A 23,835-nucleotide genomic window follows, 5' to 3' on the forward strand; every position below is an offset into this window, starting at 1 on the left:
CACAGCTGTACAAATGGAGTTTTTTTTTCCCACTTTATTTATTTCTTTAATGTTGAATAGCATTGAACAGGACAGGAGAGGTGTAGACTCGAACTTCAGTCAACATTTGCCTCAAGTAGGGATAAATGCTTTGTATTGAGGGAAAATAAAGAACAATAATATTAATAATATGATATAACAGTAATAAAAGTCTGCATTGGTATCGTTAGGGACAGGAAAAAAGACAAATGTACAAAAGGAGGCATCTTTGTTCCCAGCCCAACTGTTGACGTTCCCGTGGAAATGGAGAGGCAGCGAAGGGTAGAAATATCTGCCGTCTTTCTGAGGCTGCCGGGGGTGAAAAGGGTCACAAGGTCTTTTTTGTTTTGATTGATGTTGCTTTTCCTTTTCTTAAAAAGGATTAAAATTACATTTACAAGACACCTAACATTCCATTGAACTTTTAATAAAACGAGAAAGAGAGAGGCGAGGAGTGTGGTGGTGGTTGTAGTGGTGATGTGGGGGACAAAAATATTTATATTAACACATTTATAATTTGGATCTCTGAGATGTGTCTTTTTTCTTTGTGTGATGGTCTCAACACTCTCTCAAACCATTGCTGTGTTTTAAGCCTGTTTGCTGAGTTACCTTCTGTCCATTGCACAAAGAAAAGAACGGTGTGGGAATAAAAAGAGACAGAGAGGGGAAAGAGACTTACTTCTGCTCCTGCTTTTTGTTCTCTCTTTCTCTCCCTCCATCTCTCTCTCTCTCTCTCTCTCTCTCTCTCTCTCTCTCTCTCGTGTGTTGGACTAACCGTATGTGAGGCTGAGGACGTTATGATGCCGCACAGATGTGTGTTTCTGCCGCTGGCCCAGCTACCAATGATATGGCAAAGTCAACAGAAAGACATTCTCCTTTCATCCAGGCCGTGTGAGCTCTCCCTCTTTCTTTCCCTCTCTCATTCCCTCCCTCTCTCCGGAACCGGTTGATAGGCAGGCAGACACATCAGACTCCCCTCCACGCGTCCATCTACAGGATGAACTTGCCGAGGAAGAATCCAATGAAGATGGCTGCTATGACGACCAGGAGTGATGGGATGGAGCTGGTGGCCACCTCTCGGCCAATCAGAGAGCTGGAGTTGGCGGCCGTATGCTCGGGTCGCTGAGCTTTCCTCAGTCTCAATCCATCATCCTGAGAAAGTAGGGTAAACACAGGATGTGATTTACACACACCACCAACCGTTTTTCACTTGAAAGTTATAAAATTATGGTAACATACCCAAAGCCAACAAAATATTAGAATGCATAAGGGGTCTAATGTCATACTCTATTAAACTGTGCCAAATAGTAAGCCAAATATATTATGTGTAATACTCCTTAATATTCATCACAGCGTAACCAGTTTTTCTGCCATAATTCCACTGGCTTGTCTTCTCTTTACTTGTGTATACTTGCAAAAGCATAAACACAAAGCCACTTCCTGATTGGTCAACGCAAGTTAAAATGCTATACTGACAATCACACACCACAAATTCAAGCAGACAGCACTCAAATCTTTTTGACATTTTAAATTATTATGAGGCTATAAACCACTCCGGGTTTCATACTGTTATGAGTTCCAGTGGTCTCAAAGTGGTTGAAAACTGAACTCCAATTCCAAGTTATGTTGGTTCATGTTTAGGCCTGTTTTTATTTATACAATTCAGTCAAACATTTTTTAACTCCACCTCCTCAGGGCTGTGGTCTCCTGATGTTACCTTAAGCTGCCGGTTCTCCTCCTGCAGCTTGATCATTTCCGTCTGCAGTCGCTTGCACTCTTCAATAACCTTCTTCATCTCCGTGTCATCCAGGGCAGCGCTTGCGGGTTTGGGTGCAGACGGTCCTTCCACCTTGGAGGAGGCTAACACGGGGGCAGCCTTGTTCACAGCATCCACATCGTTCTGTGATCGCCATTAAAAGCACAGCGTTAATAAGTGTATAATGGTAGTAAGTCAAAGTGTCTAGACTTGAATAGTACTGAAGTTTCAGATTGGCTGAAGTGAATGAAAACTTTCATTAAATCCAGTATTACGCATGGCAATGAAAGTCATGATAGTCAAGGTAGTTAGATTAGTACTTATGCCACTGCTGTGTATTTAAGATGAGGAAAATAATGGAAACACATAGAATGGGGAGGGGAATGATGCAACAATCTGCTTAAATGATATTCAGTACATTCACAGACCAAGCCAAGACACAACCTCATCTAGAGTCCCAAACCCACCACATCACAGAGGCAGGGAGGGAAATCTGTCGCTCACACCATGGGAGCGGTACTGGCGCTAGAAAGTCCCAGCTTGCAACTTGATGTGGGCCGTTGCCAGGGACAATGCTCATGATGACATCACACTGCGAAAAAGTGGCCGTGAAGGGTAAGAATGCCTTTTGAATAGTAGGTCAAAGTTTTGCTACTTTGTTATGGAGATAATAACCAAACTTTCAGCCACTGACATTCTTTTTTATTAAATTCTTTTTTTTTTTTTTTCAGAATGTCTCCTGTCTGTCAATTACACTTTGTACTGTATTTGTACACCGCCTCATCTTGACTGACTGACATAAAACTTGACCTATGACCTACCCTGTATCCGTGTGCCAGCCCTGGCCCTGCTGCTTGCCTGCCTGTCTGACCCTCACTCACATGACCTCTCCTGTTCTTGATCTCTGAACTGGGCGCAGTCCTGAAGCCCTGCAGATCGCTCCTACCACTAAGGCTGCTGGAAGTTGGGGGGAATGGGGGGCGGGCTCTCATCGGGGTGAGGAACTCGGCCCAGGTTGCGGTGGGTGTGGCAAACAGGTGAGGGGGCTGCCGTAGTGGCCTCTCAGTGCCAGGCTCAGCTGCATGGGGCACAGGCACGGGAGTTCCTAGGCCAATCTGTAAGAACTGAGACTGAAATGAAACACTGAGGGGCTTAGAGGAGAAAAGGTGAATAGAAATAAAAAAAAAATTTAAAAAAGTGTGTGCAGTGTCTATGGTATTATATAATATACGCGCGCACACACACACACACACATAAAATAATGAATGTGGAGAAGAAACTCCATGTATGTGGCTGATGAGTCAAATCCAATGAATCCAAAAATCGTTCCCTCTATTTATTTCCTACACCTCTTCCATTCTTTTCTCTTTGATTCTGTCCCTTCCTTTTTTCCTTCCTTTACTTCCATACCTTCCTACGTACATTTCGTTCTTTTCATTACTTCCTGTTTTATGCTTCACCTTTCCTTCGATTTTACTTGCCCTTATTTCTTTCCTACACCCCTTTCCATCTTTCCTTCCATGTCCTTCCTTCTTTTGATTCCTTCCTTCCTTTCAATCTTACATTTCATTTCTTATGTCTTTTTTTATTCCTTCTTTCCCTTCCATCTGTTCCTATCCCGGTTTTCCATTCCCCAGAGTTTTGCTTCGCTCTCCTTTTCATTCCTTCTTTCCATTTCTGAGCTTCCTTCATCCATTTCCTCCAATTTCTCCCTTTCCCTCCAACTGTCCCCCCACACTCTTCCTCTTTCCATCATTTCCTTCCTTTCCAATATTTTTTATTCCCACCTTCCATCTCTTCCTTCACATCCCTCCTCCATTTTCCTTCTCATTTTTCTTTCCTTGCTCCCTTTTTCAGCCCTTCCTTCCTTCCTCCATTTCCTTTTAAATTTCCCATTTGTACCCTTTTTCCCTAACTTCTCCTTTCCCATCCATTTCTTCATATTCCTTCCTCTATGTTCCTCTTCCTTGAGTCCACCCTTTTTTTCCTCCTATTCTACCATTTCTTCTCTGTATCCATGTCTCCATTACGCATATACTCACCATTTTATCGTTTTCAGAAGGCAGCTCAAACACACATCTCAGTTTGGAATCCATGAGCTCATCGGGTTTTGCGTCTTTCCACTGCAGGGTTGAAACACAGACATGCAATTCATCAGCCTCGACAAGCTAGCAGCTGGAACCTCATCCCACACACATGCACACGCTATACAAGCAGTCACAGCAAAACAGTATCACATCAGACACACCACATGTTTACACACAGGCTTGTGCACAAGCGCACATGCCAGCACACCTAGTTTAAACCGTGCCTCCCCCCCAACCAGCAAGGAAGAAATACCACTGACTATGTCTTTTTTGTTCAAGTCTGAGGTTAAACTGTAGCCAGGAAAATGTCTGACACGTTACTGTAGTGCAGGTGCAGTGAATGGCTGAATAAGACCCAGCACCCACAATTCTATTAAATCAGTTAAACCACTCACTGTGGTGTGGTTTTGATGTGTAGACTTTCTCTATATCCCCAAGTGGAACTTTGGCTCAATGTAAAATGTTAAGACAATTTACCTTTCAGTCATTCTTCAATAACAGATATTAAGGTATTAAACTGCATATTTTCCTATTGCACTCGGTCTGCGATGGGAGACCTTTAGCCCACAAATTTTACAGAAATGCAAATAAATCCACCATCTTGTTATGCTTTTAAATAAAGCATTAAATTTGATTATGTTTCCAAAATTAACAGATCTCTTTGATCTCAACATTGCACTTGCTTACATAATTTCTATCCATAATTTTCTAAGGATGTAACAATGCCCGAGATATAAAAGTGTCATATAAAGACACGACGTGCGTCTTCTTCAGCACAATAACTTGTGCGTGAGCCGTTCCGATTCTTAGCAGCATATAGCTCTCTGTAGCTCGAATGCGTTTTTGAATCTTGTTTGTTTTGCAGATGTATCGATTCCTGAGCCTTGCATGGAACGATAGGGTATATGGTTACACCCCAATACACTCAATGTAAATGCTTTACACTGTGTGGTAAGAGCGGTTTGAGTTCATTCCATGCCACACAGGACAAGATGATACCAATAAAATCTTCGTCAAATACTGCGGCAGACTGTGTGAGATCAGTTATGGTCACGTGCGCCGCACATCAGATTACACGATTCAGATCCTGTCATGATAGTCACATAATGCAACATTGACATGTACATTCCGAAATGTCTGGCACTGCCATGTTTTGTCGACCATCTCTGATTGAGAAGGCTCTAAATCATATCAAGTGATCTGAGACCAAGGATGTTAACTCATGACAAGGAATCCTTTCATGATTTGCGACAGCATTATCGTTATGAGAAGTCGCAGTGTAAAAGCTGATATGTATGCTTTACGTGTAAACAAGAGTGTGACCTCTGCCGAGTCTGACGAACAAACAAAGGCACACCGCTGTCTAGGCTTTGTGGGTTTATTATGGAGTGGTGTCAGGGAGTTTTCCTGAGCTACATTTAGTCTAACTGGCAAAACAGTAAGAAGTGTGATTGGTGTGATTTACAGTCTCCTCCGGAACAGCAAGACCAATTTATTTGTTTCTGCTGTACACCAAAGACATTTGATCAAAACACAGAACAAAAGATGGATTTCCTGGTATTCACTTCTAGGTGTTAAACAGCATAAAACCTTTGTATTAGACCACCCGATGTTTAGGCTGTATAGGAACAGAAGTTCTATAGTACTGTAAAGGAACATAAGTATTGAAATAAATGAAAGTAAATAACACTTAATATTTGGTTGCATATCCCTTGCTTGTAATACCTGCATCTGAGACTCATTAACTACACCAAATTGTTGTTTTCTTCTTTTGTGATGTTTTTCCAGGCTTTTACCACAGCTGCTTTCAGTTGTTGTTTGTTTTGTGGGGTTTCTCTCTTCAGGAGGTGAAATGCTGCACAGGTGGGTTAAGGTCTGGTGATTGACTTGGCCAGTCTAAAACCTTCCACTTTTTCCCCCTAATGAAGTCCTTTGTCGAGTTGGCGGTGTGTTCTTCCCAATTAATTTGGATGCATTTCTCTGTAAATGGTCAGACAAAATGTTCCTGAAAACTTCTGAATTCATTCTGCTGCTACCATCATGAGATACATCATCGATAAAGATTAGTGAGAACGTTCCAGAAGCAGCCATGCAAGCTCAAGCCATGACACTACCTCCGCCATGTTTCACAGATGAGCTTGTATGTTTTGGATCATGAGCAGATCCTTTCTCGCTCCACACTTTCTCCTTTCAATCACTTTTGCAGAGGTTAATTTTGGTTCCAGAACTTTTGTGGCTCGTTTCTGTATTTCTTTGCGAATTTCAATCTGGCTTTCTGTTACAGCTTATGAGTGGTTTAAATCTTGTGTTTTGGCCTCTATATTTCTGCTCTCAAAGTCTTTTTCAAATAGTGGCCTGTGATACCTTCACCCCTGCCCTGTGGAGGTTGTTGGTGATATAACTGTCTGTTGTTTTTGGTTTTTTCTTCACAGCTCTCACAACGTTTCTGTCATTAGCAGCTGTTGTTTTCCTTGGCCGACCCATTCGGTGTCTGTTGCTCAGTACATCAGTGGTTTCTTTCTTTTTCAGGACATTCCAAATTGTTGTATTGGCTATGCCCAATGTTTATGCAATGCCTCTGATTGATTTTCCCTCTTTTCTCAGCTTCACAATGGCTAGATTTCCTCCCACAGACAGCTCTCTACAAATATAGAACAACAAATATAGTCTTCACAGGTGAAACTGAAGGCTAAAACCAAGCAGAGATCTTCGAAGCTATTTGTGTTTAAACAATCAACAGGACACACCTGGGTAACAAGAAAAACCAGTCAGACGCATGTTCCAATATTTTTGCTCGCCTACAAATTGGGTGGTCTGATACAAAATGTGCCATGTTCCATGTTATTTAACACATCTACATATAAATACCAGAAAATAAAAGCTGAAATTCTAAACGCTCATGTTCTGATCTCAAATCCAAATGTCTTCAGTCTACAGCAAAAATACATGAATTGGCCTTGCTGTTCCAGTCGTTTCGGAAGGGCCTGTATGGCTCTGCCCGGAATATTTAATGACCACCTAAGCTTGGTGGTATGGACACCTGAGAATGTTTATTATCTGCACTGAAAATGTAACTGTCTACTGAAGATAAATTTGCTACAATGAGCTTTCCATGCTGTTCACACCCACTTGATAAGCATTCAACCTTCATTCAGTGATGAAGTTCAGGACGTCATCTTGTTAAACATGTTCTTGTATGTTTACAAAATTTCTGTCATTTTAGTTGGCATAAAGTACATTTCTTATTCACAAGAACATCTGCACATATCCTGCACAAGACATCATGGGACTCTGGGATATTGTTGATAAATACACAGGGCCACAGAAATGTCTTTGCTGCCCTCTACTGATTCAGAAGGAAGAATACAACGCAGACCTCCACTTCATACCTACCATGGTCTCTGTGTCTGTGATGGCGGCCGGTGCAAAGATGGTCTGCACCATGAATTTGTGTTTACTTTTCTCATTGGGATCGTAGTCAAAGGGCTGTAGCATAACTGCAGAAAAAAAATTAATAAAATCTGAATTAATGTAAAACAGATGGGACACGTTTCTAAGCTAAACAGTTTTGACACAATTTAAGAAAACACTCCATGTTTACTAAAAAAACATTAACCTCAGTATCTAAATACGTCACTTGGATACAAGGATCACCTGCTTCCCTGTCACGTCATGTGTTGTTTTTTCTATACGATACTGTCAGAGTAATACCAGCTCAGATTCAGCTACCCATGATCATACTTTTAACACCTCTATGTATAGCAGCCAATATAGCTACTAAAAATCTGTAGATCCATTCAGCTGTTTTTCCCCCTGAGAAATAGTGCTGCAATTTTGCTCAGTGTTGCTCAGCACTAATTCAACCATTTTAGAACACACAGGCTTTACATTCGGTTTATTGCTTTAGATATGTAAATCTCAATCAAAGGAGACTGGTCTTTAGTCACACTGGGCCTTGTTTCCCAGTCTTTTAGTAAAGCTGTGTGTAAATGTTTTCATAGGCCAAACCCAACTAAAACTTCCCACCAGACTTTTTTTAAAAAAATTTTTTAAAAAATAAACAATTTGGTAACACCAATTCCCTTCGTCTTCACATGCACACATTGTTAAATGGCCAAGCACGTTCACGGTAGATTTACATTTAATGACATCCACAAAACTCCATAAAAGGCAAAGCTCACGGAGAGCTGAAAATAACAAGACGACGACTAAACGGTGAAAGAGCACCTCTAACATGATATGCTCTAAATCTTCCAGTAATGCAGCTCAGACACTGCATCAGCTACACAGTAAATAGCCACAAACTGAATCCTCCTCCTTTTATAGGGTGTGGCTATTCCTCCTCTTTTTCTATTTTCTTCCCGGAAGGTCGGAAAAACATGACAGTTTCGCGTTCATTTTATACGTGCAACTGAAATAAATAAGCGATTTAAACTTGACAGCATAATCTGCATCAACTTCAACATATAAAATACAAAACACTATAACAAAACTGCTGTAACTCACGCTAACCACAGGATTCGAAGCCGCTCAATCAAGGTTCATGTTCATGAGCATGAACCTTGATTCATGCTCATGAATCAAGGTTCATGAGCAGGTCTGTATTCGTAAATACAGACATGCTCAGAAGATTTTTGTAAACTACAAAAGTGTTTCCAATCTAAATTGGATTTTCATGGATAGCACGTTTTCTGTGTATGTTTCATGTTCATATTCAGATTGATAAAAGAAGACCAATGTGTGATAATACACCATCGCAGTTGATTATGTTTAACTGACTGAGAAGTGATCAATCGTGATCATGTTTTAAAAAATTTATCTGTAATAAGGTAATGTTTGAATTTCACAAAAAAAAAAAAAAAGAAACCTAACAACAAAATCCTAGAAATAAACCCAGTGACCATATACTTATAAATTTTATACACATGAAGGACGTGGATACATAACAGCATTAAAAGAAAAAAAATACAAAAAGAAAAAACAAAAAGAAATAATAAAAAGTGATTAGGATTTCAAACCAGGAAATCCGAGTGTTACTTGATTAATAAATGATGACGTTGCAGGTATTTTAGTGGCTCGGTAACCAGACTGCATCAGCCTTTTGAATATTCACAGAACAGCAGTTGAAATATTAATTATTCACATTTCTTTTTAGTGAATTCTCAGGCACTTGCAACATTTGGATGTAAACATCTATGCTTTTTCCAACTCCCTTACGTAACTGGTGGTTATGAAATATGATATTAAAGTGAGATGAAAGGACACTGAAATACACTGGTTTAAGAGCTACATGTGAAGTTGACCTGAGATGCTGATGGAGGCGCCAGGGTCAATGGCGCCGCTGTTGGGCCGTACGCAGTACCGACGTGGTGCTGTGGTCTTCACTTTGAAACACACTCTCTTGTCTGACGGGTTCGTCAGCTTCAGGGTCGCCGTGACGACATCTGTGAACGGACCTGAGGGGATAGGAGAAAATTTAGGTCTGGTTGTTGCCATTCAGTCATGACAGTTCCCTTTTAATGCGTAACCATTAATAATTAATTTATAGCTATAAATAAGACATTGATTTAATTATGTGGTTAATGTTTTGTTTCATAGCAGCGCTTCACGTTACATTTGAATAGAGCCATGCACTGCGAGTACGATACACATTAGTTTGAACTCAGAATAAAACACAATACTTTGTCAATAAACACGTTCATCTTTAAAACATTTTGTTTTCATCATCTATTTTCTTATAACAAAGTTGTCATTTCACTAATCAGCGTAGAGAGGGTAAAAGAGAGCAAAAAAACTCTATAACATTCTCTTACTAATAACTCTTGAAGAGCTGCCTTTAGCGGAAGAATTTATGTAAAACCGCGTGTGATTGGCCGCAAAAAACGTGCAAGAGCAGACCTGATACAGATTCGTGTTTACAATTCTACAAAATCGCTGACAACTATGGCCAGAAATACTTTGCTGGGTCCACATCAGGACAGCCATCCACCCTCAGATACCGGTTTCTTTCTCCAATTAAGTAGTATTTCATGAATTTTTATCGCATTCCTGCTTTCTGGCACAGTACAAAAACTCGACTGATCATTGTGGAAGAGTCCAAGCAGATTAAAGATATGTTTATACTCTAGAAGTGTACAGCTTCAGAAAAGCAATCATACACGCTAAATTGTTTGCGACTAAATACGTAATTACATATTCTGCAACCGGGCTAAACAAAACAAAAAAAACACCAGCAAAACATGTAGTCAAAGAAGTACAGTTCACAAATTTCACCCGGGGGGGGGGGGGGGGGGGGGGCACTGCACTTTCAGCTTGCACATACTGAGTCCCTTGTGCTCTAACAGCTTGCAGTTCAGTGTTACTCACGTAATTACTTCACAACCGTGAAATCTCCATTTCACGCCTATTTGGATCAGTGGTTACATTTTGAGAACTCTTGAAGAGGTGTACTGGTCACCATCTGACTGTCTTTTCACAGGCTGAAACTGCTGTTACTCACACCATCTGAGGAGCCCCGATGGGGAAAATTTACTGAGAAAACCCCAGAGAGAAGTGTTCAGGTTGAATTTGTTTACACTTCACCAAACATTGTTAGCCTATTCCTAGTGTATTCTCTCACGCTTTCTTTTCCTATTTTTTTGTGAGCTATTCAGTGCTTGGTGTGAATTGAACATAATCTGGCAGATGGAAGAAGTGCATACTTGCCTCATACAGCAGTCATGCAATGGTCTCTAGAATGAGATTCACCAGTTTAAATACTGGGAAAACCCAATCTGATGATGGGTTTTGAAAGTAGAATTTTGCGGGGGTTTCACGACCAAAACAATTAAAATAAGCACTACACTACTGATGACTTTTATTAACCTATACGTTAATAGCTAGCAGTCGACTGGTTGAACGTGGGAGATTTCCAGTACTTCCCAATGATGTATTTACTTACATCATGTAATGCCAGAACAGTAAAAAGAGAAACACCAACTACTATACAAAATTATGGGTTGTCAATGCTATAGAGATACAAATGTTGAGCTAAAGAATATTACATTACAGTTAAAAATTATATATACACACACACACACCGTACCAAGACATGACTAGCACAAGTACTCTAAAATAAAGCAAGTGAGTTACTGATCAACAGTCAATGTACGAATATGAAGTCATATAAAGATTAGATTATATAGGCAAGGAGGAGAAATCAATTTATTAACTAGCCTAATGGGCAAGTGGACATTCTAATATGCTTGTGCAATCTCTGTCAAAAATGGTAACTAATGTAATCTAATACGAAGTTAACGGTCTTGTCATAAATTGAGTATGTTGACACAGACTAAAGGAAAAGAATTTTAGACATATGTTTATCCTGTTCAAACAAAGTTTGTAATATGCCATTGTGTTTGAAACCTCGACAAAAAGTCAGCTGGGAAATGTATCGGTTGTGTTGTCGGAGGTCGCAAGTTTGAAACCCAAGGATGCCACAGCTTTCAGTAACCAGGAGAACAAAACAAGCGGTGTTCGAATTACACTCTGTCCTCTGTCAATCACAGCAACACTAGCCAATCACAGGAATCTGTGAGCTTATGTATGTGGAAGAGGGTAGATGCAGCATGAGCAACAGTTTGGGGAGATGCACCTGGCTGGCTTCATGTGTCTCAGAGGAAGCACGTTAGCCTTCGCCCCCCCTCAGGTTGGATGGGACATCAAGTCAAGGGATGTCATGAGAACCGATACTTCTGTACCAAGTTGGTACCAACATTCTTAAAGCGTGACGGTACTTGTTTTTCTGCAGTAGCGTCCTTACCGGTAGTAATGAAGGTACAGAGGTTACAATTCTTCTGAAACTGATGGGGGCAGCGTATACGCGCAAGTGTTTTAGTCGGTCCACAAGTGGTAAAGAAGAACGCCTACAAACACACAAGAAAAACTACAGAAGACGGCGACAATTTTAGCTCTGCCCCGACTCGTTGAGAGGAAAAGAGAGGAAAGGTAGCATCGGTTGACGGTGTGCAACCGATGCTATCGTTCATTTCAAACAAAGTGAGGAAACAAATGGAATTTGGCAAAACACCTGAAAGTCGAGCCCTATATTATTTTTGTTTGAGGCAGCTGGCAGCCGTGAAACCAGCTAAGGTTATGCTCCATGTAATGTTTGCCATAGCCAGTTATTTGTTAACAACGCTAACGCATTACAGTGTTATAAACTACCTCCTAATGGGCCACCATGCATCTCCATTCAGCCCGTGTCCTGTCAGCCAAATGTAGCCTAATGTCACTAATAATTATTGAAATGTTAATGGTTTCAATAAATCTTTTTGGCCTGCCACCATATCAGTGAATTTAAACTAATGCTTGCATTCAGAGTATAAGGTAGGTGTGTGTGTGTGTGTGTGTGTGTTTAGGAGTGCACCTTAGCACTGTTTTATTATTCATTGTCAGACAGTGTTTGATAACTAAAATATCCCCATCTCTCTCTCTTTTCGCCAGTATTATCCAGAGGAGGATGTCCTCCAGGAGTTTCTTTATGTAACTTTAAACCACACCGTGGTATCGCCTTTACCGACTACTAGATTTTTGGTATCGTGACATACCTATTCAAGTCTAGTGGCTAGTGTTTTAATTTCCCAAAATGTATAACTGCAAGCAGCACAGTAAGGTAGGAAAACATCCAAGTCCAATTGATTTTGTTTCATCATTAATCAAAGTTTTCTCAACCTCTAAAAGGTTAGATAAGAATCAAAAGGGAAGATAAGACACCTCAGAAAGAACTGCAGTAAATGAGTCAGCATGCCATGTTAAATCATTAAGGGTTAATCATTAACCCTGCACATTAAAAGACATGAAAGAACTATGTAGTAATAGATTATAACAATCTGAAAAAAAAAAAAAAATGAAGCTATTCTTGTTTAAGCAGAATATCCAGCTATATTCAAGTTTCATTAAAAGATTCCTTCACTGAAAATATATTATTGTATAACAGACACTGTATGCCCAAAGGTTTGGGGACACCTGACCATCACATCCATATGTGCTTGTTGAACATCCCATTCCAGATTTAATCCACCTTTGCTGTTATAATAACCTCCACTCTTATCCAAAGGTGTACAGTGGGGTTGGGGTCAGGGCTCTATGCAGGACACTCGAGTTCTTCCACTCCAACCTTGGCAAACCAGGTCTTCATGGACCTCGCTTAGTTCTTGTGTGGCATGGTTTGTGGTAAAACGTTGTGGCAGCAGTTTGGGGAAGACCCACATATGGGTGTGATGCTCATGTGTCCATAATCCTTTGGTCATATGGTGTTTTTTGGTAGTGGTGGAGAGTGCTATGCGCGGGCTCATCCTTGAAGAGACCATGCTCATCAGGATAGAAATGTTTCATCATAGGACAAAGGTGATCAGTTGAAGGATTTGCAGTGACTTTTCCCACTAAGCAGACAAGCTGCTTTACACATAAGCCAGCTAAACACAAACAGCATAGCAGAACCAGCGTTTGTTTTGCGTAATTTGTCCTGTGCCTGTGGAGCAACTGATAAAAATAGTTTAAAATGTTACTCATTGACATACTGAACGTACGGTTTAGTGACTGCTGAACCAGCCTCATTGTTTTCCAGCGATTGTTTGCTTTACAGTTGGGTGTGGTGAAGGAGAGGGTGTTTCACTGTTGACATTCCAACAGTGTAGAACTGTGCAATGAGACTTGACTCCAGAATGTGCTCTGCTTTGCTCTAGATGGCACCTGTCATCAGAAGATGCTAGGAATCCAAAACATTGACAAACTTTCTCTACAGAATATAAGCAGACACCAAGTTGCATGCTTCAAGAATAGTTTTGAAAAGATTTTTTAACCCTGCCTGCACGATGACATCCGTGTTACTACTAATAAAACATGGGCAACCGGACCCCACTCAAAATTTGTGAGACTTTACAGAAGACTACTCAACTGTTCATAATTTACAACACATCAATTAAAGACAAGCTAGCTATCCTGGAATCAATGAGTCACTGTATATCAACCTTTAATGTAGTTTAGGTAGTAAAATCCTATTATACCACACTGCTGTTGAATTCTCAATGGTGATGAGTCAGAAGGTTGATTAGTTTTTTATTAAAGCAGCTCTGACAGTAGCTCCGGCGGTAATTCCAGTGAGAGGTTTACATTAATTCTTATATGTTCTAGTTTCTGTAGTAACAGCTTACACAAGGGCTTGTATGGTGTGTATTTGATTTGGTAAAGTTTTCTCTAAGGAGATGATTGTAAGCATTTTTGGAAGGAGTCCAAAGCGTTAGCGCTTTGAAACAGTCTGAGATAAAGCTTTAACTAAGGCTTCATGATGGAGGGCTTTGCACTTTCTCTGTATGATGACAAACTGCATTTGTGTCTTATTAACTACAAGAGAGAAGAAAAAAAAAAAAAAAAGAGGCTTTATTTTTGTTTATATCTGCTGTAACATAAGTGTTAACAGGAACTAACTCATCTCATGGACATTCCACAACTTTAAACGTAACTGTAAACATATGATATGTTCATTAATAAATAAATAAAAATGTTAGTACTGGCAATAAGTATAAGTGGAATAGAACATTTTCCTGACAGCGTTAAAGGGCACCTCCCTGAAAAGATATTGATTATTTTCCCATCACAGCATGCCCTGTTGAGATTTATTCCTTACTTATTAAATCAGTAGCAATGTCTGAACGTTCTTATTCTTTCTTTTTACACCAGCCACCACTGACACTGTCCAGTGATTCAGACAGACGGTGGTGTTCAAGAGTGTTAAGGTCCATCAGTTCAAATCCATTAACCTGATCTCAACACTTATGAAATGGCCTTACTGATTCAAGCTGTGAGAAATGTTGTGACCATGTGACTATCGGTGTCTATATTCTGGTACCGCATTAATCATTTCTCAGTTAGCAGTATACTATTACTTACAAAATTCTCCTCCTCTTTGGTTCTCAGAGTCTGCCAGGAACGGCTTTAGATGTTGATCACATAACAGGATGTGCTGCATATTGTTCACACCCTTTGTGGTATTAGACTGACCCACAATACCCATTTCATTTTATTCATGAAGCTTCAGAGGTTTCCATGTGGAGGATAATTAAGTATCCAGCAATTCGATACAGTCACCGGTACACTGGATACGCTACAGTTTAATAAAAGGTTTCAGAGAAACCATCTCACGGTCTTACATTTCCAATGGAGAGATCGATTTTTATTTTTTTTTCTTAATATACATTTCCACTTTTAGCTGATTTAGCTTCCACTCACAAATACATACACACATACATCCCTTCTACTGAGCTCCACGCCAGTGACCGGCACGTCAATTAATTCAATTAAAAAGTTCAATTAGAACAAATCTCTGGATCTTATGACCGAGCATGACTCGTATTAGCATATTAGCCACCATCTGGTGCACTCCAAAATGATCAGATGACGTTAGACTTGTTTTGAAAATATAGAGCTGAACGTTTGATGTTCAACTTTGTCAACTTCAGAGAACAAGAACGCTTGTGTTGTGCAAGCACTAAACAAATTTACAACACATATTTAATTTTAAAAAATGTAAAAAATAAATAAGTAGTGTAATAACATCATCATGAGCTACTTCTATCTAAACAAAATGCCCTACAGTTCTCTCCCTCAGTTTAGTTTGTATCTTGTCCAAAATATGCTGCATGCTCGGTGCAGTTGGCTTGATACAGGGTTGACTCGCTAAAAGAGCTAGAGTTTCCTTGCTGGTGGACCGAGACAACATCGCTCTGGCACTTCTGCTCCAGTTGTTTTGGTTCACACCGGAGTGTGATTGTTGTGTTCTCACCTGCCCAAACAAATCACGTTTGATGACTGAACCTTGCAAACGTGAAAAGCAGCCTGAAAGCTGAAATCCTGTCCGAGCAAACAAAAAGGAGAAAGTACTGTTGAAGTTATATTAGTGCCAGGTCTAAGTCTGCCAATCCCACCCAGCGAGTAACCGCAAGCCCACCCATTACGGAGTCATCACTCAGCACTAACATCTGTAATAGCTGAACGGCTGATGTTAAAGCTAAACTGCATCCGCACATAAAAGACACATTAGCATGAATGCACTTGAAAGTTGAACTTAAAAAAAAAAAATACAATAAAAAATAGCCTAATCACCCTGGAAGACCACAAACACTGGTCCCATATATACACTTACTAAAGGGGAAAACAAAAGCTACATTTTCTATCAAACTACCCCGAAGGCATCCTGCACTATCCAGAGTTAAATGAGCACACCAAACTGGTAAACAGAAAGAAAACGAGCCAAGGATCACAGACTTTTTAGATGCTCAAGTAAAACAGCAAGCATCATTAGAGAAGAATTCTTCAATCGTGTACAGCACTGACCATCTTGGACTCTCTCGGGTCATGGCACAGCGATTAAAGGCATTCCAACCGATCCAACAGTGGATGAAAGATCTCCTCCTACACTACATGAGGAAGCAAAAATAATTGGACAATTAATAACTTATTTTTAAGGAATAACAGACAGCAAGGTGTTCGTTAACATTAATTAATTAGCTGGGCTGGTAACATGGCTACTATATGATCCGAATACACTGCCTAATGTATTTGTATGAGACAGATCGACAAACTGGTGTGTTTTGGTTCAGGAGGAAAAATGCACAGCTCAAAAAAATAAAACAAGTCACAAGATTGTAGCATTTGCCTTCCTTCCAAAGCCTGAAGAGGTGCTAATTCCAGCCACAAGATGTTTAGATGTCATGTTTCATAAAACTAGGTCGGAGATGATTTGTAGTCAGACTTTTTTTATTCAGTCTATTTATGCTCCAGTGTCAAGGATCTTCTGGGGAAGATCATGATATGTAGTATATTTCCACTAAATAGCAAAACACAGCTTGTTAATAAATCCGAACTAGCCGCGTTCTGGTCGAGTGTGTGTGTGTCCTTTTCCCATTACATAACACTACCAGTGAAAGTTCTAGTGATAGTGATGGGTAGGAGTAGTAAAATGCTTCTCATAACTCCAAAAAATTATATAAATCTGGCTGTCTGGTTAAAATGTGTGTGGCTCAGCCACGTCTCTCACAGGATGAACCACTCAGTCTGATGCAGTTTGTTTTTTTGCAAGAACATGCAGCAAGAAACTAGTGGGCCAATACTTTAGGATTCACCTGAACAGCATTTAACAGGTTTAGATTGTATTGTAAAATCATGATATGATACATCTGCCACATTGCCCATCCCTACATCTGTATTCCATTACTAACCAGCATATTAACAGTTAATATTAATATAATAATAGCATCCATTTTCGATATAGTCCTTTCACAAACCACTGACAAGTGAAGTGAATAACGTTGATTATCTCATTACAATGCCACCTGTCAAGGAGTCGGATATATTAGGCAGCGTGTGAACAGTCAGTTGTCAAAGATGATGTGATGGAAGCAGGAAAATAGGCAAAGGATCTGAGCGACTTTGACAAGGGCCACATTTTGATGGCTAGACGACTGGGTCAGAGCATCTCCAAAATAGCAGGTCTTGTGGGGTGTTCCCGGTATGCAGCGGTTAGTACCTAACAAAAGTGGTTCAAGGAAGGACAACCGGTGAACCAGCGACAGGGCCATGGGCACCCAAGGCTCACTGATGCATGTGGGGAGTGAAGGTTAGCCCGTCTGGTCCGACACCACAGAAGAGCTACTGTAGCACAGACTGCTGAAGTTGTTCATGCTGGCTATGATAGAAATGTGTCACAACACACAGTGCATCACAGCTTGCAGTGTATAGATAGGATAGAATTCCCATGTTGACCCCTGTCCACTGCCAAAAGCACCTACAATGGGCACGTGACCATCAGGACTGGACCATGGAGCAATGGAAGAAGGTGGACTGGTCTGATGAATCACGATTTCCTTTACATCATGTGGACGGCCGGGTGCATGTGCATCACTTACATGGGGGAAGAGATGGCACCAGGATGCACTATGGGAAGAAGGCAAGTCGGTGGAGGAAGTATGATGCTCTGGGCTCATGTTCTGCTGGGAAACCTTGGGTCCTGGCATTCATGTGGATGTTTGACACTTTCCACCTACCTAAACACTGTTGCAGACCAAGTACACCCCTTCATGGCAATGGTCTGCCCTGCTGCCACAATGCAAAAATTGCTCAAAAATGGTTTGAGGAACATGTCAGTGTGTTCAAGATGTTGACTTGGCCCCCAATTTCCCCAGATCTCAATCTGATCGAATCCAATGCGTAAGATTGCTGGACAAACAAGTCCGACCTATGGAAGTCCCACCTCGCAACTTACAAGACATAAAGGATATGCTGCTGACATCTTGGTGCCAGATACCACAGCACAGCTTCAGAGGTCTTATGGAGTCCATGCCTTGACAGGTCAGAACTGTTTTGGCGGCACAAGGGGGACCTACACAATATTCGACAGGTGGTTTGAATGTTATGGCTGATCAGTGTTTTACAGTAACTACCAGGCACTTGTATACACACTAAACTATGCAACTGTACAACCCTGTATATAAATGCACTTTGGTTACTACCACGATGGGCTTAACCATGCAATTTTAATGCATCTATGCTGAAAGGCACAGGAGTACCTACAGCATTTGTAATCACTTTCCTATTATCAGGACCATTACAACGACTCGTAAAGTGTTATTTCTGACACTTCTGCTTTCATCTTTTCTGCCAAAAAATTGCTGAGCTAGATCAGTTCAATTTAAGAAGGCTCAAAAGTGCATTTTGAAAATATATCCAAGTAGTACATGTGATGAACTGTCTAGACTGAAAGCTGAGCCTCAAGTAGAAAAGACCATAAAATAATTGTCATTTCAAACATATAAATCAGCTTAGCATACACTTTGTACTTAGCCAGGTGAGATGCTGTCCTGTATTAAATGCCACAATTGATGACCAGGGCAATCAAACCGATTCACATTTCCATACTAGTCTTCATTCCTCTGAAGGGTCTGGGTCTCATGAAGCAGCCTAAATATTTTTTTGTGAAGGATTAAAAACCCCGTGACTCACAGTGTTACACAATGCAACAAGTTATTTTCGTCACCGTAAGTCTCTTTACTCTTCAACTTTCTTAAAAAGAATAAGAATGATTGTTTCACACATTCGGATCTGAAAAATCGAACATGCCAAACCTAGGGCTCGGCTCATTACGACTCAGACCATAGCCTACTACAATCACAGTTGCTTTCTAATGGTCAGATTTGTAACAGATAATAAGTATACTACTTAAGGATGAACTCTTGATCTCACAGAGATTTGGCTTTGGTCCTTCATCCATCAGTGTAGTATCCATTCTTTATAGCATTCCTACAGTCATACAAACAAATGGGACTTTACAGATCTGCACCGTTTCCTCTGTAACATGGCATCCACTGAGTCCTCTATTATTTGTCTTTAGAGCTCCTGACAGAAAACAAAACCTGAACATACATACCACACAGAAAACACTTTAGTGTTTTGGTTGTGGATAACACTACGATGGTACGATGTTTTCTGGAATAAATGGATTGGAATTTCTACGCCTCTTCAAAACAACGCCACTCTTTCCTCAAGTGGTCTCCTAAGTGGTCAGTTTTGCATGTATTTTTATACAGCATACTACACAACATGTGTGATTTATATTTTTCCACCTTCTGCTTTTGCCTGGTCACCCACTTTTACATTTTCCAGCTGGGTAAATTATCCCAAAAGTGGTTCTTTTGCAGAATTCCTAGAGATAAGAGTCGGTTGATTTTTTTTTTTAATGAGAACCAAGGTCTCGTCATTCTGGCCTGTTAAACCACTCGTATCATGAGGTGAGGTCGATTCGCAGTTCCCTTCCAGTTTCAAATCGGACACTGAAGAAAAACAGGGTTCGGAAACCTGCCCGTTTGATAAATGGATTCATGATTAAATTCAGTTTCCATTTGTAAATTTAATTCCTGAGAAACGTCCGTGCCATGCCACTTAGTGAGCAAGTCCACTAAGATACATGCTTGTGTGCTGGTTACTCATCTTGCTCTGCGTATAATGTGTTATAAATGCCCACACAAGGCTGGGTAGGGGGCAAGAAGATACCCTTATACATCTGAACATTTTGTCTTGTATCTAGATTGTATACCGATAAGATTTTAATTAAATCCAACTAAAATCTGATTGGTGTATGGCAGGTTAATCTGCAATTCATGTCATTACATTTGAAGAAAATATCAGTATCCTATCTGGATATAACCCTGAAAATCAAGACGAATTAAACAACCAATATATTTCTTCCTTACCTGTAGTCTACAGTACACTAGAAGCTGTAACTGTATATATTACTGGATATTCTGTCTCACAGGAGGACAACATTGCAAAACTACTCTGTACTAAGCAGCCTGTGTCCTTTCTCTACGGCGGCTTCACCATCTCCTCCACTCTCACTCGGTACCAGTCTCCCAGGCCTCCCTGTCTCTATAAATAACACCGAGGGGGAGAGGGAGACTGAGGGGGAGAGAGAGCACGACAGAGAAAGACAGACAGACAGAGAGCACAAGAGAAAAACACACACACACACACACAGAGAGAGACTGATAGCAAGAGAGATGGAGAAAGACATGAGACTCAACGAGAAATAGGGGGCATAGAGGGAAAGAGAAAAACTGAGAAAGAGAGGTAGATACAGAGCAAGAATAAGACAGAATGAGTCCAAGTACTAGAGAGACAGAAGAAATTAGACACACACAAAGGAGAACTGATAAAGATAGAGAAGCAGACGAAGATGGAGAGAGAAAGAAAGAGTGGATGAGAGAGAGCGAGAGAGAGATATCTCAGTCGCCTGGAGCAGTCCTGCTGCTGTGCTGCTGTTTTTAGCTCAGTGGACACAGCCGCTCGGGCCCGCTCGGGCCCTTCCAAAGCTCGAGCAGCAGTTCGGTGCTGAGAGAATCGTGTAAACAGGAGCTAAACAAAGCCGCTCCCCCTGGACCGGTGGACTAGGGGAGATCTCTGTGTTAAGTGATGCAGGGATACTCGAGTCGACCTGTACCTGTAAGCAAGGTTCACTGCCAGATCATGTAATTAATGGTGGAAAACAAAAGCATGATGGGTGGGGTCAGTTAATGTATGACCACAGGGATGAAATGGTTAAAGTGGAATTTTAGTAACGTTGTAGCGTAGTTTTTGTGTTGGTGAAGCGGGGACGAGTAATTCAAGTGGGTCACTAAAAAGATTAGTTCTTTGTTTATTTCTTTTCCAGCAGAAACTCAAAACATGGATGACCACAATTTTGGGAAGTACCTACAATCTGTAACATTTTACACCATAGATACAAGGCCCAGACCTGTAGAACAGCTACATTAGGCTACAAAGTTTGCAAGTGAGCTGAGGTATTGAGCATCATGTTGAACATCATTAAAGTCCTAACCACCCCATGACACTGATTATAGAAGAAGACAGAGAGAGAGATTGCCAGTGATGTCCAACAAAAACTCCTCAAGACAAGGTGTCTCACTAGACCTGATCAACTGATTTCCTGACATTCTGGTCTAAGTACATGTACTTGACCAAGACTTGGTCACAAACATTTGTTAGTCAGCTATCTGACAGCATGGAAATCTCATTGTGAATTATGTTTTACATAACAGCAAAGTCCAATCACAGTTCTTAAGCATTTGTCACAGGGAACAGTGATGTATGCCATGTTTGCTGCTGCTGGAACCACAGATACTGCAGTTAGACAAGGTCCAGCTCAATGTCCGTACATAAATACACAGTCTACTGTCCTACCCTGACCTGCCTTTATGATATTTGCAACCATGCTGTTTTTGTTGCAAATCCATGACATCAGCACAAACAAGACAAGTAAAAAAATAAAATAAAATAAACTGAGTTGACCGGTTGAGTCACATTTACAAAAAAAAATCTCTTTTGAAATCATATACATGTCTGATAAGATCGGATTTCACGTTCATGCAAATGAGATATGCTATGAAAATTTTTTTTTTTTTTTTTCTGGATTTCAGCTATCTGACAAAATCCCTGCAGAATAATGTGTCGGGCACAAATACCAACGTGAAGAATTAATGATGATCTAAACCTATAAATCTAAATCCACTAAACGTTTTGAAAATATATTTACATTTTCTAATGGTCCGATTATATCTGGAAATAATTTCCCATTATAAAACCTCTTTTTAATTATATTTCTTCTCGTTACTGCGTTGATCACGTGACAACCCACACCGTGACTGGTTAAAGAAGACGTCATGTGACATGTATAATGCGATTTAATTGGCTGAATGTTTACGTTGTCCTTTTCGGTCATATTCGTGCATTTAATCTCGCATATTAACCTAATAGCATGAAACATGGCATACAGATGATGATCCTATATTACTTTTATTGCTCGAGTAACTGTCAGCGATGTTAAATTACAGGTTTATGAGCCTGTGTCTTATCCCCCCAGACTGCGGATCTTGCATAATTTAAAGCCAATCTACAGACTGCTGAATGTAGGATAAATGAGGCGTCTGTAATGTACAGATGATGATGAGGCAGAATTGATCTGTGCACACACCCTGGCTCCATGCTAAACCCATCCTGCTAAAGTCCCATTTGGCTAAAGAACCCCGCCCTCTTCAGATACTTCATTAAGGCGAGCCTCCTAGCTAAATTTAACAATTAAATTACTTTTATAAATAAGCATAATAACCAAATGTAATGGGGACATAAACACAACAGGTTTGCTTCAAATTAATATGAAACGGGAATATTATCTTCTTGTAATGCACCTTGTCTTGCATAGCATCAAATATTTATTGAGCTATACTCGCTATCTGACAACCTTCAATTCAAACCCGAAGAGTCTAAACTAATTAATTAAACACACATTTTGTAAAACACACGTCGTATTTATTTAAGCATACAATTGTGTGTGAAGTGTACAACTGTTTTTTTTTTTAACTTTGCTAAATTACGACAGCAAAGTAGCCCACATCAGCACCTGCTAGTTAGCTAGCAACATCCACGTCGTCCCTGTAACCCTATCCACACTGACTAGCTCGTGCTAACGCTAGCGTCAGATGCTAGCTAATCAATTCGGTGCCAAAAAAAAGAAGCCGGGCACGGAAATGACCAGGGTGTATTCAGAGAAAAAATGACCAAGAAATGACATAAGATACCAGTCTAGGACCAAAACAAAAAAATTTGTATCGTGTTTGCTGTATTGTGTAATGCATAAGCCGAGCTATCCGGTGAAGCTAGCCGAAGTAAGGTGAGTGCTGGGCCGCATAGCGACGTCACTCGAGCCCGGGGATCCGCAGTTGCCCGAGTTCCCCTGCCTCAAACATGGCGGCGGGTGCAGGCTGTGGGAGTGTGAAATCTGTGGTTTACTTTATTAAAAACATTCTCCAGATCGGATGTCAGTTGCGGGTCGGAAGCGCTCTTGCCTTACCTTTAAATTTGAGATCAGTCGGAGGATCGAGGATGAGGACCTGCTCCAGCTTGGACATGTTTGCCGGGGGGATTTGCAGCGCCGGATCGCCGTTTCTAGAGAGCCACCGAGCGGGAGCGCGGAGAAATCCAAGCCCTCAGCACTGACACACACACACATACACACGGGAGCGCGCACGCAGATCCCACACGCCAAAACACGCGTACAACAACACTGCTCTCAATTATCTTATACCTCTGTAGTTAAACAAACTCAATTTATCTATCTAAAATCCAATATAGCCATTTCCCTAATTGTGTATAGACTGTAAATACATGGCCAATAGGCTTATTCTCTATTCAATGTAATTAACTGAACCAGTTCACTATATAGTGTCATATTATATAATGTATACTATTGTATTGTTTGTATATTATATTTTAATATTGTATACTAGTCTTATTCCCCAAGTCATATATGTCTGAAAGGTAAATCATTTGGATATATATATAGTGTGATATTATATAGAGAGATATAGTGTGGTATTACACGGAGAGATT

The 23,835-nt window shown here is 40.5% G+C and overlaps 1 protein-coding gene across 1 annotated transcript; it reads right to left on the reverse strand.

Annotated features, from left to right (window-relative positions):
* Positions 1 to 23,524, reverse strand: vapal (VAMP (vesicle-associated membrane protein)-associated protein A, like). The gene is made up of 6 exons (XM_053651816.1): positions 23,297 to 23,524; positions 9,165 to 9,317; positions 7,255 to 7,358; positions 3,817 to 3,897; positions 1,736 to 1,918; positions 1 to 1,170 (listed from the first exon to the last, which is right to left on the reverse strand). Exons 1-6 carry the CDS (start codon positions 23,352 to 23,354, stop codon positions 1,009 to 1,011), a joined length of 741 nt encoding a protein of 246 aa, XP_053507791.1. The 5' UTR covers positions 23,355 to 23,524; the 3' UTR covers positions 1 to 1,008.
* Positions 23,525 to 23,835: the final 311 nt, after the last annotated feature.

This window comes from Ictalurus furcatus, chromosome 20 (assembly GCF_023375685.1).
Source record: "Ictalurus furcatus strain D&B chromosome 20, Billie_1.0, whole genome shotgun sequence".
Classification (NCBI taxonomy): Eukaryota; Metazoa; Chordata; class Actinopteri; order Siluriformes; family Ictaluridae; genus Ictalurus; species Ictalurus furcatus.

Bases quoted from the DNA above. Each gene is read 5' to 3' on its own strand.
- vapal (XM_053651816.1), bottom strand. From the start codon at position 23,354: ATGTCCAAGCTGGAGCAGGTCCTCATCCTCGATCCTCCGACTGATCTC. The intron at 7,359-9,164 runs GTCAACTTCACA...TTTTTTCTGCAG, and splicing joins CGCCTCCATCAGCATCTCAG to TTATGCTACAGCCCTTTGAC. The intron at 1,171-1,735 runs GTAACATCAGGA...CTACTTTCTCAG, and splicing joins AGGAGAACCGGCAGCTTAAG to GATGATGGATTGAGACTGAG.